General features: G+C 40.8%; 1 protein-coding gene across 1 annotated transcript in view; it reads right to left on the bottom strand.

The window, feature by feature from the left end:
- Positions 1 to 18,439, bottom strand: part of enox1 (ecto-NOX disulfide-thiol exchanger 1) — a 39,982-nt gene that overhangs the window by 3,854 nt on the left and 17,689 nt on the right. The window contains exons 8-13 of the mRNA XM_073488522.1: positions 13,286 to 13,392; positions 10,013 to 10,130; positions 9,414 to 9,619; positions 7,646 to 7,753; positions 6,616 to 6,672; positions 3,251 to 3,353 (exon numbers count right to left, since the gene is read on the bottom strand). Coding sequence (XP_073344623.1) covers positions 3,251 to 3,353; positions 6,616 to 6,672; positions 7,646 to 7,753; positions 9,414 to 9,619; positions 10,013 to 10,130; positions 13,286 to 13,392 — 699 coding nt within the window. The remainder of the gene's footprint in view (positions 1 to 3,250; positions 3,354 to 6,615; positions 6,673 to 7,645; positions 7,754 to 9,413; positions 9,620 to 10,012; positions 10,131 to 13,285; positions 13,393 to 18,439) is intronic.

Below are 18,439 nucleotides of genomic sequence, written 5' to 3'. Positions count from 1 at the left end.
TATATATATATATACATATATATATATATATATTATTTTCTACATTGTAGATCAAAACTGAGGACATCCACTATGAAGGAACACATGGAATTATGTAGTAACAGACCAGAATATGATTTATATTTTATATTCTTCAAAGTAGCCACCTTTTGCTTTGATGACAGCTTTGCACACTCCTGACATTCTCTCAATCAGATGCATGTTACATAGTGATGCTTGTTTAGGTTTGTCCTGTTAATGACCAGGTGAGTGGTCAGTCTGTAGGTTGTTCGCTCGGAGGTGATAATGGTTGTTTCCTTTAACACACAGATAACAGTAGGAGGAGAATGATGACTGAAATAGTCACAAAAAAAAATTCCCCCATCACCAGCGGAAATTAACCCTTTAATGCATCAATTTGTATCGACATGATCCCCATCTTTGTGTATAGATCCTGACTGTATAGATCCTGACTGTATAGATCCTGGCTGTATAGATACTGACTGTATAGATACTACCTTTATAGATACTGACTGTATAGATACTGACTTGTAGATACTACCTTTATAGATCCTGACTGTATAGATCCTGACTGTATAGATCCTGGCTGTATAGATACTACCTGTATAGATACTACCTTTATAGATACTGACTGTATAGATACTGACTTGTAGATACTACCTTTATAGATACTGACTGTATAGACACTACCTGTATAGATACTGACTGTATAGATACTGACTGTATAGACACTCACTGTATAGAAACTACCTGTATAGATACTGACTGTATAGACACTACTTGTATAGATACTGACTGTATAGATACTGACTTGTAGATACTACCTTTATAGATACTGACTGTATAGATACTGACTTGTAGATACTACCTTTATAGATACTGACTGTATAGACACTACCTGTATAGATACTGACTGTATAGATACTGACTGTATAGATACTGACTGTATAGACACTGACTGTATAGACACTACTTGTATAGATACTGACTGTATAGACACTACCTGTATAGATACTGACTGTATAGATACTGACTGTATAGACACTGACTGTATAGACACTACCTGTATAGATACTGACTGTATAGACACTACTTGTATAGATACTGACTGTATAGATACTGACTTGTAGATACTACCTTTATAGATACTGACTGTATAGAAACTACCTGTATAGATACTGACTGTATAGACACTACTTGTATAGATACTGACTGTATAGATACTGACTGTATAGATACTGACTTGTAGATACTACCTTTATAGATACTGACTGTATAGATACTGACTGTATAGATACTGACTTGTAGATACTACCTTTATAGATACTGACTGTATAGATCCTGACTGTATACATACTGACTGTATAGACACTGACTGTATAGACACTACCTGTATAGATACTGACTGTATAGACACTACTTGTATAGATACTGACTGTATAGATACTGACTGTATAGATACTGACTTGTAGATACTGACTGTATAGAAACTACCTGTATAGATACTGACTGTATAGACACTACCTGTATAGATACTGACTGTATAGATACTGACTGTATAGACACTGACTGTATAGAAACTACCTTTATAGATACTGACTGTATAGATCCTGACTGTATACATACTGACTGTATAGAAACTGACTTTATAGATACTAAAAACCTCCCAGCAGCAGCAGCTTTGGAGTCATCAGATTACAGCAGGAAGACGAAGAGCCCAGCCTCCTCTCTCCTTCAGATTTGGATTTCCTTGGTGCCACTAACAGAGATAAATGTGCTGCTGTTCCTCTTGGTCTCTGGACAAAGCAGCAGCTTCAGTACAAATAATACAGATCACTATATGCTTTTCTCTATGCTGCTGCATGTCCTGTGTAACAAGGATTTATAGGACAGAGAGAGACAAAAGCAGCTGAAATGAATTCAGTCCAGCTGCTGTGTGGGCCCTGCACAGAGTGAGATGCATGTTTATGAGCTTAGAAGAAGACAGAAAGAGAAAAAAAGAGACAAACATCAGAAAGAGAAAGAGACTGAGGAAGGCAAAGAGGGGATTTAAACACTTTGTGTTTCAGTCTCCTCCGTGGTTTTAGTTTGCTTCACTGGTTCTGAACCCCCAGACGCCACATAGTGTGTCAACATGATGGCAGCGGTATGTGAGCTGAAATGAGTAAAGTGTCAAGTTCTGCACTTCATTTTTATTCAGGGTGTTCAGTCATCTTTAATGCTAACAAACAGTCACAGAGCCCCACTGAACTCACTCCACAGGGAACACAAAGCAATCAATCCACTGATGTCTCAACATGAAGAATGAATAGCAGTCGCTCTGCAAATTAAATTTGGTGTAATAGTCGTCAGTAAATTCCAGACTTCTTAATCCCAGTATGAACATAATCCATCTGGAGCTCTGTACTGGAAGACTTGTCAAAAGCAGCAGAGGTTGGAGACAAAACACTCCAAGCTAAAATCAGTGCTCACACATTCAGCTCCGTTCACACGACAGCCCTAACCCTAACTCTAACCCTTGAAAGTGATTATTTGAGTGCCACAAGCAACAATTTCTGTAGAAATAAATCGAACTTTGATTGGACACCTGAGATAAAGCGCAGATTCATTCATTTACAACCACTCAGATATGAAAAAACAGCTGATTTCAGACAACTAAGACTATTTCATGTTTAATTCATGTGTTAAAAGTCCTGATGGTGCAGTTAAGAGTTATGTTGATACTGACACCACCTGTAAGTCACAGAAGGTAACAGGAGGTGTAGCTGAAAGGTGTATGGAAGATAAAAAGAGAGGTCGTCTTTTCGTATTAGAGTGTCTGTGTTTTCTTTGGCAGAGTGAGCGCTCCTGTTTTTCTCCTAAGATCGTGTGGCTCCCGTGCCTCATTGGCTCCTCATCCCTGGCGTGGCAGCGAGGGATTGGCTGCTACAAGAAGGGGGGAACTACAAGAGCTTTGTTTCGTTTCTCTGAACTTACACCGTGTTGGGTGTTGGTTATTTATGTTGGGCTCGGCTCCCTAGGTCGAGTGTAATAATTGGTAAATATTGTAAAAAAAAAAAAAAGATGTTGTGAAATGCTGTTAAATATTGTTAAATGTTGTTAAATGCTGTTAAATATGGTTAACTATGGTTAAATATAGTTAAATATTGTAAAATGTTTTAAATATTTTTAAATGGTGTTTAATATTGTTAAATGTTGTTCAATGTTAAGTATTGTTAAATATTTCTCCTTAACTGGAGAACATATTTACCCAGCAGAAGAGCCTCCTTTTCAGATGTGACTCCTCCTCTCATGATGACCTCACTCCTCCTCTCTCTGCTGAGGTACAATGAAGGAACACACCCATTCATCCCCTGTGAAGACAAACACACACACACACACACACACACACACACACACACACACACACACACACACAAAATAAGTACCAAATATGAAGAACAGTCTGACCAGCAGCTATAGAAAAATATAGTTATAGATTAAATTAGCTTTTTTAACTTTTTGGCCTTTGAAAAGTTGACTCAGGGCATCTGGTTGTATTTCAGATGTCTGTGATATTTTATTCTTTAGATTCATTAAGAAAGATAAATGTTGTGTATCAGAATTTAGTTTTTTCTACTTTCCACTCCCGTGATCGTGACAACCCCTCAGATCTGGTCACGCTTCAGAGGGGCCACTGGACTAACTAACTGTATAAAGTAGTCCAATGTGTCTCTAGCTGGATCAGCTTCGGCAGTAACATGCTGCACTGACACTGATGTGTCAGTATTAATAATCTAATAATCTCACATCAGTCACAGAGTGAGACAGTTTACTGGACAAGCGGTACTTTTACTGCATGAAGTTGACTGTACCACTGTACTTTTACGACTGATACTTTTACTGCTGATACTTTAACGACATGAAGGTGAGGATACTACATTGTTGTATGGAGTACAGTTTAGGACAAATGAGTACTTGAATACACTGAACACACACAAAGGTAAAACCTCATCATTTAATAAAAAGCTTAACTTCTCTCCACTCAGAGCAGTTTCCAGGTTTTACGACATGTTTTATGTATCCATCTCCTTCTGACTTCAGTCTGCTTCCACTTCAGCAGGTTTACAGTTAAAAGTCCATCTCTCATGACATATGCATGTATGTGTACGTATTTGTATGTATCTATGGAGGCTCTCAGTAAAGTGCTGCGAGAGACACTAAAATAGCAGGCCTGAACTCTCAACGCTCTCTCACTAATGTTTCTCGCCACTGCAACATTCATAACCTCTGACCTCTGAGACACTGTGGTATTTATTTGTACTGTGTTGTTGTTCTCTATCTTTACTGTGTTGTCAGACTGTATACCAATGGTCCTCAATAGGCGGCCCCCGGCCTGTTTGTGGCCCCCGAACTGTTATTCCTTCACTATGTGTTTTGGTTGGGTCAGCATGTGTATACCGGGACTTGTCTCCATGCCAGCGATACACAGACAGCCTGTTACTGGGTCACTCACTGCTGCGAGCGCAATTTTTAACTTTCACTTTCGTTTTCGGAGCAGTTCGCATATTGACATTTTGCCAGCTGTAGGAGCCTAGATTGCACGAAAATGGCGTGTTCCAAGTTCACTGCTAAAAGAAAAGTGGACAGTGAAAATCGGCAATTCAAAGATGAATGGACTGAAAAATTTGCATTCATTCTCCCACCAACCAGCACAAGACCCATGTGCTTAATATGCCAGGAGACTGTAGCTGTGATTAAGATTTCAAATTTGAAACAGCATTATGAGAAGAAGCATAGGAATTTTGAAGAGACATTTCCTCAAAATTTAGAAGTAAGAACAACAAAAATAAATGCACTGAAATCGTCATATCAAGCTGCAAGCAGGATTCTTGTAAAGTGTAAATTTAAACTTAGGGGTGTACTCACTTTTGTTGCCAGCGGTTCAGACATTAATGGCTGTGTGTTGAGTTATTTTGGAGGGACAGTAAATGTACACTGTTATACAAGCTGTTTACTGACTACTTTACATTGTAGCAAAGTGTCATTTCTTCAGTGTTGTCCCATGAAAAGATATAATAAAATATTTACAAAATGTGAGGGGTGTACTCACTTTTGTGAGATACTGTATACAAAGAGGAAAGAGCTAGCATATGAAGAGGAGGATTGAGTACTGGTTAATGTAAACCTCGTAATGAGGCTAATGACAGTTCAGACTGTAGATGGTGAGGTTACCTTAAATGAGATTAATTAGGCAACAATTTGTTACATAATTTTTGGAATGTAAGAATGTTTCTATCTGAGAGGGTTTTTATTTTTATCTTTGTTTTTTTCTTTTCCCTTTCTTTCTTTTGACTTAAGTTTGCTGATCATGTTTGTCTGTTTGAAATTGTGTTTCTATCACCTGTGCCTCAGTGTTTTATTGAGTAAAATGTTAATAAACATATTGTTAAAAAAACAAAAAACAAATATGCAATAGCATAATCCATCCATTTTATAATGAGATGTTTTGTATGGACACGTCTGCCATTCTCCCACACTCCTCCTGCTAAAGCTTATCTGATGATTCACTTATGTTATGGTCTTTAGGCCCTGAGAGACCGTCTGCGAGTCAGTCAATCCACCACTTTGGTCCAGACTGGTCCCGATTCATCTATTGGATGAACTGGCACAACATGTGGTTCAGACATTGATGGTCCCCAGAGGATGAATTCTACTGAGTTTGTTGGGTTAGAGTTAGAGTTTGATCCCCTGACTTTTCTTCTAGTGCCACCATGAGATGGGGATGTAACAATATATTGGCTGTTATCAGCTGATATTGGCCTTCTGGCTCATATCTGCCTATCAGTAAATGAGTGACATTCACTGATGACAGTGGCCGAAGTTCATCTGTTGTGTTGCTTCAGTTCATAAAGACACTTTCATGAGATTTGTATTTTAAACATGGGACTGTATTGGTATCAACCCAGAATTTCACAGTTGGTCAATTCAATCAATTTCTTTAATATAGTCCAAAATCACAATCGCACTGCCTCAGCGGGCTCTACAATCTGTACAGCGAGCAACATCCTCTGTCCTTAGACCTGGATTTGAGTGAAAAACTTGCCATATTGATAAAAAAAACTTTTTACCAGGGAGAACAAAAGATGGAAGAAACCTCAGGAAGAGCCACAGAGGAGGGATCCCTCTCCCAGGACGGACAGACATGCAGTAGATGTCGTATGTACAGAACAGAACAACACAATCACAGTTTACAAAGTTCATTGACAGAATATCAATTAATGGTTTTTCCAAAGGTGTCCTCAGAATTATTGGATGGGGAACTATTATTTTTTGATACACATTCACAATCCTCTGACTTGCCATCAGGTGCCACTAGCAAAAAGTTTACAGGTTTATTTGACTTTACTGCTCATGTTGCCCATCACAGGGTGTGTTTTGAAAGGCTGTTTTAGTAAATCAGCTGCTGTCATGTCTTTTGTTATTGGCCAGTTCAGAAACACAGTTTCACCTGAAGTATTACATTTGAGCTGAGTTTCTTTCTAGTCACATATAGGAAAGATGATAGTGTGACACTTTTCATTCAGCCAGCTCTGCTGTGCGCTCATGTCACAGTTGTCTATCACAGTCTTTTACCTTTTCATGTAGCTCTCCATTGGTTCCCTCCACAGCCTCCACGTTACTGTTCAGAAGCTGAAGACAGAGAGAGAAAGAACCGGACATTTGATCAGTCGCAGTTAAACACAAAGTGGTCTTAAGTCCATGTCTTGACAGGTCAGAGCTGTTTTGGCTGCACAAGGGGAACCTTCACAATATTAGGCAGGTGGTCATAATGTTATGCCTGATCGGTGTGTGTGTGTGTGTATATATACATGTATATACATATATATATATATATATATATATATATATATATATATATATATATACATGTATATACATATATATATATATATATATATATATATATATATATACATAAAACATACTTTCAGCTTAGCTTATTAGGTCACAGAGCTAAAACAGTCTAAGACAACAGTCCTGTAATAAATCCTCCTTTATGCAGCTTAAATGTTCAGTTTGTGTTGAAGCTGTTAGAGACGTGTGGATTCGACTGTATGATCATTCTGGAGGATTTAGTTTGCGCTGTTGAACTGTGATGACTTATATGGATCATGACAACAGACTCTGCAAACTGTGCTGATTGAAAAATATTAAGACTTCACATGTTGAACTTCTCATAAACTCTCATTCTGTTTTTTTCCTGTTAACAGTACTTCTGTCTGCAGTCCAGATTCATTTAATCTGCTCTGTTAATCCACTGAAACATGTTTTTCCACCTCTGCCTCCTTCCTACAGGAGGAATGGGTATTGATAGATGCATTATTTCAAACAAAAATAAAAATCATATTAATATTTGATTCAAACGCTCAATGTCTTTTCTCATGTAAGGACAAGCTGAGTGTTGGATTGTATATAAGCATACTGAAAGAATCAATAGACACAGTTTGGGGGAAAATTGACATCAATTTCTATCATTTCCAGAAAGAGCAACAATGAAAAATATCTGGATTAACCCAAAACAAAGACAAGTTAATATTTCTCAGAACACAGAAAGTGATTTAGTTAGTGCGTTCTATCACAGGCTGTCTGCAGGAGCACACACCTTGTCTCGCAGGCTGAGCATCTCCCCCTCCAGGTAGCGATGTTCCTCCCTCGCCTGCTCCAGCTCAGCTTGTTTACTCGTCAGCTTCTCCTGCAGACTCAGGAGTTGCTGGAAGACAAACACAGACACGCACACACCGATCATTAATATTGTTCAACATGATTTCATGACATTAACAGGTGTGTCATTATGAATTAACTAATTAGATTTATTTAATTATTTATTAGGTGAAGACAAGAATGGACGAGGCATGTGTAGAAGTTGTTTTTCTGTGACAATGTGAATGCAGCATAAATGTGTTTACAGGGAATCACTTTGTCTATAGAAACAAACCATGTTTCTACAGAAAGACAAGAGCCATCCACATATTTAATATTTGAATCCATCACTTCTTCCTATCTTTCCTGTCCAAAGACTCGTTTATGGCTCATTTTCCTGGCTGATTCTTCATTGCTTCTTCATTTAAAGAGTCCTCATGATGGAGAACTTTTACTCTGCACAGCTGTAGTTTAAGTTTTTTCCTAATAAGGAGATGTTAATTATTTAAACTTAGTGTATTCATCCATAGACTGTTTTCGTGATATAATTCCATCATAGTATTTTAATAAAGTAAATACTGGAAATGTGTATTTCAGTGAAACACTTATTTAGTTTGTCACAGCGGCTCGTCTTGCTGAAGCAACAAAAATAAGAAAAACAACAAAACAACTGACAAACAAGAAGTGACAGAACTGTGACGTTAACTCACACTGTGTGTGGTGTGTGTGTGTGTGTGTGTGTGTGTGTGTGTGTGTGTGTGTTGGCAGTTGCCTTGTTTTATCAGTGCTGTCACTTTAGATAGAAAATGACAGGAAGTCGAGTTGAATCAGGCTAACTCGTAGCAAACAAGCTCTGTGCTCGAACAGAGCTTTCTGTGTGAAATGAGTGGAGCAAAGGATCATGGGAGCGCTCTGAGTCAGCAGTGAGAAACAGGGTGTTGGAGAAAGTAAAATAAAAACAGCAGCTGCAGTGAAGCAGTGAGCAGTCGAAGTGCTCGAGGGTAGACATGGTTTCTCTTTCTAACAGTGTGAATGAGGAACGTTTGCGTCACTTCGCTAACAGAATGCTGGCCTTTAACAGCTGTATGTTTTTTATTATTATCATTATTATTATTATGTCTGATCGTATATTGTTATTATTATATCTGATCGTATATTATTATATCTGTAAATATTTTAACTTACTGTGGCGTGGCTACATGTACAACAGGAAGTGTGTTACTATCAGGGCATGTTAACGTGGTTTACTAGCCTTCCTCTGTAGCCGAGCCTTCCCACCTGTTAACACGCAGCAACATCAGCCCAACGGCCACATGAGCACACGGTGAGTTAAAACAAAGTGAAGCTGCAGGCAGACTGCTGTGTTCATCCACAATCTGTCAGATTAATTAAGTCAGTAACTTGGCGTGAGTCTAAAGTGTCATTTCAAACTCCAGTCTATCAGTATGTTGCTGCTTTAAACTAGTTTTAAACTCATAATCTGTAGTCTGACCACATAAAGGTGTAAATCCACGACTGCTCTAAGTGACACAATGCAATGCTTAATGAAGTCTGAAAGTGGAGCAACAGAGGCATGAACATGAAGACACTGATTCAAGATTTAAAGAAAAGATAAAGAAGAGAAAAAGGCAGAGAATCTGAAGAAGAAGAAGAAGAAGAAGAACAAAAAGAATAAGAAGACACAGAAGCAAAAGAAGAAGAAGAGGCAGAAGAAGAAGACGCTGACCCACCTGCTGCATGTTGTTCATGTTCTGCTGCAGCAGCTGGATCTGAGCCTCAGGACTGTGTGTGTGTGTGTGTGTGTGTTCGTCGTCTGCTCGACCCGACTTGTTCTGTTCTTTCCTCAGAAGCTCCACCTCGTTCCTGTAGGCGTCCAGCTGCCAACGCAGGGAGTCGTTCTCCTCCTTCAGAGACGCATGAGTCTGATCGTACACTCCTGCAGGACGAGGAGAGGACAGAGGAGAGGACAGAGGAGGGAGGAGAGGAGAGGAGGAGGTGAGGAGGAGGAGAGAGGAGGTGAGGAGGTGAGGAGGAGAGAGGAGAGGAGTGAGGAGAGGAGAGGAGAGGAGAGGAGAGGAGAGGAGAGGAGAGGAGAGGAGAGGAGAGGAGAGGAGAGGAGAGGAGAGGAGGAGGGGAGAGGAGAGGAGAGGAGAGGAGGGGGGAGAGAAGTTGACCCGTCAGCTCCTGAATAGATGTTAACACTTCCGGTTTGTTGCTATGACAACACAAAGACAAACATGTTTTACTTCCTGAAACTCTTCACAGCTGTTTTAGTAAAGGCTTCATGTATGTGATTTTATGTATACATGTTGACGCTGCTGTTTCGTACCATTTTCTCCTGAACGCATCCTCTTACAGGGAATTTGATCCAAATCATCGTCTGACATCTCCATCTCCTCCTCTCGTCTGATGCCCATGATCTCTTCGCTGTGAGCGTTTCTGAGCTCCTGAAACACGACATGCAGCACCGCGACACACACACACATCATAAAGAACGCAAATAGTTTATGTTCCCTACTTTTAATACATTTCACTCTTCTTACATTAACAATATATAACATGCTTACATGACACGATGCAGTAGTCCATTACCGATCTACTCTGTAGGTTACACATATCTAAAATTGGCTCAACGTTGTCGAACTACAACATCAAAGTGTGTTCGTTAGTGATAAAATCAGAAGTTAGATATTCTGTAATAACACTCAAAGGAGCCAAATGAGAAGGTAAACTCAAGAAACAGAACACAATAATATGATAGCATACATAGCAATATGATTTTGTGTTTTACTTCAGTTGTGTGTGTATTTGACAGACGTCCTTTTCTTTTCTTACTGACAGATTTACATTCAATAAAAAAGACATCAGTTTCCAAAGATATTCACTTTGAAATGATAAAACAACACAAAGAAGCAGAAAATCGAAAATGACTTTAATTGCTTTTAACTAATTTCCTGTTGATAGACTTGTCTATTAATTGTTCAGCTCAACTGTAAAAATACTTTTAGCTTGAATTAAATGAAATCAGGAGTCAGAGAGTTTTTAAATGTTCTGAACTGAAGTCTCTGATAAAGTCGAGTCCATGAGAGTGAAGAGACATCAACAGATGGATGAATTATCTCTGGATGATCACATCTGTCTTCTTCTCTTCATTCATCAGCTGACATTTCACAGATTCACAAATCTGAGAGAATAATGCAGAAATATGATGCGTGTTTCCCTCCAATCTGTGCTGTAGGTCTGTGCTGTCACTTGGTGCTGTTGGTCGGTGTTGTTGGTCGGTGTTGTCACTTGGTTCTGTCGGTCGGTGCTGTCGGTCCATGCTGTGGGTCCATGCTGCAGGTCTTTGCTGTCGGTCAGTACTGTGGTCCGTGCTGCGGGTCTGTGCTGTGGGTCCGTGCTGTGGGTCTGTGCTGTTGGTCGGTGCTGTAGGTCTGTGCTGTCACTTGGTGCTGTGGGTCGGTGCTGTCGGTCGGTGTTGTAGGTCAGTGTTGTCAGTCGGTGTTGTCACTTGGTGTTGTGGGTCCGTGCTGTCGGTCCATGCTGTGGGTCCGTGCTGCAGGTCTGTGCTGCGGGTCTTTGCTGTGGGTCAGTACTGTGGGTCCGTGCTGCAGGTCTTTGCTGTTGGTCAGTACTGTGGTCCGTGCTGCGGGTCTGTGCTGTCAGTCAGTACTGTGGATCCGTGCTGTGGGTCTGTGCTGTCGGTCAGTTCTGTCGGTCCGTGCTGTGGGTCCGTGCTGTGGGTCTGTGCTGTTGGTCGGTGCTGTAGGTCTGTGCTGTCACTTGGTGCTGTCGGTCGGTGTTGTAGGTCAGTGCTGTCACTTGGTGCTGTCGGTTGGTGCTGTCGGTCGGTGCTGTCGGTCAGTTCTGTCGGTCCATGCTGTGGGTCCATGCTGTGGGTCCATGCTGTGGGTCTGTGCTGTCGGTCAGTTCTGTCGGTCCATGCTGTGGGTCCGTGCTGTCGGTCAGTACTGTCGGTCCGTGCTGTCGGTCCACGTAGACTTACCACAGATATAACAGCCATTAAAGGAGGACTGTTGAACTGCAGCAGATCTGACTCTTACCTTTGTTTTATTAAAGACACTGTTCTGATAGTTTGTGTTCATACTGGACTTTGCTTACAGTAGATATATAATGCAGAATTAAAAACAAATCAAACAAAAAAGTAAAAATACAAGAACATTATTATAGATATTGTTGTGTGTGTTTACTGTGTCATGATTAGAAAGGACATTTCTAGCCTTTTGTCTTTAATAACAACAAGTTAAAGCTTGTTGATGAAATGATTCAGTAACTGTCAGTGTAACATCCAAGCATGATGGAAACTTTGTGCTACATGATGATAGTGAGTATTGATCGGTAGTGATATATCAATAAAAGATCTAATCATCAGAAGGTAACAACAGGATGAAACTATCACAGACGCCGTTTGCTTCTAATCTCATTTGTTTCTTCAGGATAATTAATTATTGTACAATACAATGGATATTATCAATGCATACATAAAAGAGGAAGTATTATAACACTTCTCATTTCTCTGTTCTCATGTCTGTGTTTTATTTTCTATAGAACTGTCTCAGAGTCTCAGAGGAGCAACAGGCGGCTTCTGGTTTGAACCCTCCGACTGCTGATGGGGCTGAAAATGAACAAATCCTCCCTCCTTCATACACGACTGTCTCATGTTCATACTCTGGATCCACATTTGACTCTGGATGAATTATTGATCACAGACTTGAGCCTGGATATCACTGTTGCCATGGCAGCGCCTCACACTTTCGAGGAGGCGTCAGATGTTTGCTTTACATCTGGGCTGCAGGGAGACAGACAGACGACCACAGACCGCTGTCTGTACCTGTCTGTCTCTGTCTGTCTGTCTGTACCTGTCCTTCACTGCCTGTACCTGTCTGTCTGTACCTATCTGTCTGTCTGTCTGTCTGTCTGTCTGTACCTGTCTGTCTGTCTGTACCTGTTTGTACCTGTCTGTCTGTCTGTACCTGTCTGTCTGTCTCTGCCTATACCTGTCCTTCACTGTCTCCCCTTGTCTGTACCTGTTTGTAGCTGTCTGTCTGTCTCTGCCTATACCTGTCCTTAACTGTCTCCACCTGTGAGTACCTGTTTGTAGCTGTCTGTCTGTCCGTCTGTCTGTACCTGTCTGTCTGTACCTGTCTGTACCTGTTTGTAGCCGTCTGTTTTTGTCTGTCTGTCTGTCTGTCTGTCTGTACCTGTTTGTAGCCGTCTGTTTTTGTCTGTCTGTCTGTCTGTCTGTACCTGTTTGTAGCTATCTGTCTTTGTCTGTCTGTACGTGTTTGTACCTGTCTGTCTGTCTGTACCCGTCTGTCTGTACGTGTTTGTACCTGTCTGTCTCTGTCTGTCTGTCTGTCTGTACCTGTCTGTACCTATCTGTGTGTCTGTCTGTACCTGTCCTTCACTGCCTGTACCTGTCTGTCTCTGCCTGTCTGTACCTGTCCTTCACTGTCTGTACCCGTCTGTCTGTCTGTCTGTACCAGTTTGTACTTATCTGTCTGTCCTGCAGATTCAGCAGTGACAGCAGAGACAAATCGTTGGGTCGGACTCAGAGGACAGAACAGAAGAAGATACCAACCTCACACTGCTTTCGCCAAATGTCTATGTTCTTGCGCTGTGCTTTTGAGAAATGGTCCCATGCCTTTTGCCTGGTGGCGGCGGTGAAAACGGTGGTGATCTGCTCGACTTTGGGGTGAAGGAGGAGGAGGAGGAGGAGGAGGAGGAGGGTCAAGACAAAACAAGCCGTTTATGTAGCGTAGAAGCACTGACTGAGGCTCATACAGCAGACAGAGGAGAGACCGTGGACACACTGATGACAGGCTGGGTGAAACCAGCAAGATGACCTCCTCTTATGGACCTTTCATTCACATTAAAGGAACAGTTCACTCCAAAATATGAAACAGTGTCATCATCTGCTCAGGTCAAAAAGGTTATGGCCCAGCTGGACTAATGACCAGCTTGGTCTCGTACAGGACCCTCTGAGTCAGGCTCCACTAACACTGCATCAAAGAAGAGTTTGTAGACGGTCAGTTCTGAATCTGATAAACTGTCGATACCCTCACAAGTCAAAGTTCACAGGAACGTGTGAACTTTGACTGAACTGTGACCCTCACAAACTCAGGTCTGTGTGGATGGTGACTTGTTTACCTCCACGACAAGAAGGCGGACAGAGTGTTGTAAAGTGTTGAGAACAACCGGAGAGCAGAGTGTGGACTCACAGAGCAGATGATGACAAGATGTGAAGTGAAATGTCCCTTTAAAGAAAGTCACAAATGTTTGAGTAAAACAATCACTTTTAGAAATAAAGCAAATGTTATTTTTTATAGTCACTGACTTATTAAACAAATATAATTTCATTCAGTTACAGATTCACAAATTGTGGAAATTGTATTGGAACCAACCAATACCACGTGTTATTGATTTAAATAAATATGACTGATTTAAATCAATATTATTGATTTAAAAAACAAATATTGATCATGATGGCAGCTGGTGATGGAGGTGTGTCATGTGATGAGCAGGTCTCTCTCCTGTTCACTGCTCTGTACTTACATCACCTGCAGCTTCACTTCCTTCAGGACTGACAAAGGCAGCATTTATCCAGAATGATGCTGGCTTTAAACAGTCACATGTTGTTTAAACTTCACATAAGTGGAAGATTTAATGTAATAAATTACTGTAAGAATGGATAAGAACATCACTTTTAAAAAGCGGCTCATTCTGTTTTAAAATGCTGCCTTTCAAAGTATTGATCTGACATTTTGGTTGTTGTCACTGAAACATTTCTTACAGTGACGAATCAAACATGACTGAACACAAAGTAAAATCCATTTTTTCACATGATGAGTGTGCTGCCTGAACTGTAGACTTTCTCTGATCAACAGAAACAAGACAGACGGACAAACAAACACTGTAACAGTCAGATACTTACCCCTGTTGAATCTCAATGAACTGACCTATTAAACCTGCATTAAGTGATATTTTTGAATATTAACATTGAACCAAATGACTCAGAGAATGACTCCTTCAGCTCTCATCAAGTGTCTTCACACGTTATGATCGGTGTGAGAGTTTAGTTTAGTTTTTTACAGTGTTCCTGTTCCTGAGTCTGAACATCCTAACAGGGATACTGTATAATGTGACACATAAACACCTCATCCAGTTGTACAACTGCTTTAAGGTACTTTACCTTAAAAGTCCCATATTATGAAAAACACGTTTTCTCTGGTCTCTACATATATAAACTGGTCCTCCCTGAGCCTACCAACTTCTAGAATAAGAAAAGCAAACAAGTCCTGCATCGTCTCTGCAGCCCACCCACTGGTAAAACGGGGCTCCTACAGCCTGTTCAGATTCAGCTCCTGTCATTACGTAACGACAGGAGTGATTTGCATAGGCCGAAAACACTCCCCCCTCTCCCCGGAGATATCCGAGAGGGGGGCGTTCATCCCCGAGGTGAAGTTCGGTGTGTCCAGCGGTAAGATAGCAGTGTTTCGCAATGTCGCCGCTCAGAGCTAGACATGAAAATTGCTCTGTTGTTGGTTGTAAAAATCAACATAAGTGCCTATATTCTGTCCCAGCTACAGAAGAACAGAAGAGACAGTGGTTGCGTTTCATTTTTAACGACAACGTGCCAGCTATGGTTCCTGTAAGTCTGTTTGTGTGTGCTAACCACTTCACATCGGACTGCTTCAGTAACGAGGGTCAGTACAAAGCGGGCTTCGCCTCGACACTGACCCTCGTAAAAGGATCAGTCCCAACCATACGGGACCCAGCAACTGCACCCGAGCCACAGGTAAGTGTCGCCACGTTTTGATAGTATTTACAGTTGCCTACGAGTATGGTGAAGTCAGCTCGAAATTGGCTAACTAGTTAGCTCCGCTTCAGTCCGCTATGCAACGGCGTTTGAAGTGAGTTTAATGTTAATAATATTACGAGGGAGCTTGGTTGTCACAGTAAAAAGTCTGGAAACGTGCAGACTGGAGACAGAGAATATGCGAACAGTGTCCAAGAGTTTGGAGACTGTGTTGGAGACAAACACAGCTTTCGCTAGCTGTTTTTAGATGTTACCTGTTGTAGGTCAGTGGGGGATGGGAGCCGGGTGGTTGTGTTGGGGATCGGGAGTCTCTCATGTAATGGTGGACAACACACAAATTCCTGAGTGTTGGCTTATTAAGCTTATACAGCCAGTTGAACGACAGCATCTCGGCGAGCCATAGCGATACATCCACCGTAAACATTAGCGCATGCTACCGCTAGCGTAAGCGGCATCCTCTCCCTGAGAGGGGCGTGTAGCAGGCAAGGCAGGCGTTGACAGACGGAGCTCATTAGCATTTAAAGGTGCAGGCACAGAAACAGCCTGCTCTCAGTAGAGCTCACTTGAGCGACTTTTAGACAGCTGAAATTCAGGACCACGGATGGGTTTGGGGCAATACATTTCGAATACAGCGTTGTTGGACCTCTGACAGCTGTGTGAAATTGATGAAAAACAGTATAATATGGGACCTTTAAAGCACCTCATAATAGCCACCAAGCTCCTCTCCTGTGGATCCATCTTCCAGTGTCGGTGCAGGAGGCAGACACCCTCTATGTTTAAGAGTAAACTTTCCTTTTTGATAAAGCCTATAGTTAGGGCCTGCACAGGCTCTTAGCTATGCTGCCATATGTTTAAACTGCCAGGGGATTTCCTATGATGCACCGAGCTCCCTCTCTATCTGTACACATTCTTGTCTCATTAATGCATGTTACTGACTTGGCTTCTTCCCTGGAGTCTCTGTGCTCTCTCGTCTCACAGGTTCCCATGGATGGTGGTTGGCCTTGCTGCTGTGGTCCTGTTTGAGTCTACTATCATTATTATTATTATTATTCTTGTTATTATTATTATCATTATATATTTAGTATAATCAGTACTAAACGTTTTACCCAACCAGTCGAGGGAGATGGCCGCCCACCATTGATTCAGGTTCTGCTCGAGGTTTCTTCCTGTTAAAAGGCAGTTTTTTCTCGCCGCTGTCGCCGAGTGCTTGCTCATGGGGGAAATGTTGAGTCTAATCAAGGAGTGTGAGAGTCTGAGAGCCTGCAGCTTCAGTGCTGCCTGTCAGAACATTGAAACAGACTCGTCGAGCAGATTTTGGTCTTTTGACTTTGTTTGAATAATTTATTAAATCAGGTAATTTCTGATTTACATAAAGTTATCAAGGTTTTTTCTTCCTACACTACTGGACTGTAGAGTATTTTGATTGCTAGCAAACATTCTATATATATGTATAGTATTATATAAAAGCACATATAAAAGCCAAAGCAGACATAGATGAGCCAACGTTAGAGACTAGCTGAAGAGACAAATGTATTTCTTAGGGGACGGTGAAGACCAAAATGTAGATAAAAGCAGAGATGAATATTAAACATCTGGACATAAACACAGCCTCAATTTAATAATTATTCAATAATACAAAATTAAGTAATGCAGGTTTAAAAGATTCTGAGAGGTGAGTTATGTTCAACACATTAAAGCATTAAAACACCAGCTATGTTTATCAGTCAGTGTGTGTTGGCATGTCCTGAGGCCTCGTCACTCGACTGACTCTGAACCTTTGAGACTGACCTAATCACCACCTCACACTGAGCTGAACATAATGGAGCTGATGCTGCGACGGATGGAGGAGTGTTGTCATGGAGACGGGAATGAGATCTCTGCAGAGTAAATGAGGCAGGCTCTGAAGCGGATGTGGTGAAAATGGCTTCATGGTCGGCACCTCTGTGACTGCAGCAGTGTGAAGGACTGTGACCGTGAAAACTGTTCAATCTGACAAACACAAATTGACATAATATGTGTTTATATTACCAACTCAATAAAAACTGCTATTTTACAGATATAGGCCTGAAAAGTGTTAAAGTATGGTTTAGAGTTAGTATTGTTTTGTTCCATTTCAATCCTGAGAATAAACTCCAGTTCAGACACACATTCAGTTCAGGAGCTAAAACTGAATCAGTCTCATACAATAAATCCAGTAATAAGCCCAGTAATAAGTCCAGTAATAAGTCCAGTAATAAATCCAGTAATAAGTCCAGTAATAAATCCAGTAATAAATCCAGTAATAAATCCAGTAATAAGTCCAGTAATAAGTCCAGTAATAAATCCAGTAATAAATCCAGCAATAAATCCAGTAAATAAGTCCAGTAATAAGCCCAGTAAATAAGTCCAGTAATAAATCCAGTAATAAATCCCGTAATCCAGTAAAATCAAGTAACTTGATGATCATTGAGGAGGATTTAGTTGGTGCTGCAGTTGAGCTGTATTGAGATAAACTGACATGTAGCTTTCATGAGTACATGAGTATAGTTCTGATTGCTGTACACATATTATTCTTTTAAATCCACTACATGTATTTGACAACATTAGTTGTTACTTTGCAGATTAATACAGAATCTAATTAATTATGGCGTTTAAAAGATTAATTAGCTCGACATTTACCAGTTGCAACATTAAAGTGATGAACACATGAATGCATCAATAATAATAATAATAATAATTACATTACAGATACACAGAGTACTTGTACTTTTATACTTTACTCTCTGGTGTACTGTGACATCTTACAAGCAGCTGGCTCTCTTTTCTGTCTTCTCCATATCAGAGATTCATAATGACCTTAAATAAACTGCATCACCAGGAGGGCGCTACATGACGATCACATTCCTGTTCTCACCTGTCTGCGTCTCTGAGACAGTG

This window comes from Pagrus major, chromosome 19, assembly GCF_040436345.1.
Source record: "Pagrus major chromosome 19, Pma_NU_1.0".
Taxonomy (NCBI): Eukaryota; Metazoa; Chordata; class Actinopteri; order Spariformes; family Sparidae; genus Pagrus; species Pagrus major.
This window is presented reverse-complemented; position numbering and strand designations above follow the sequence as displayed.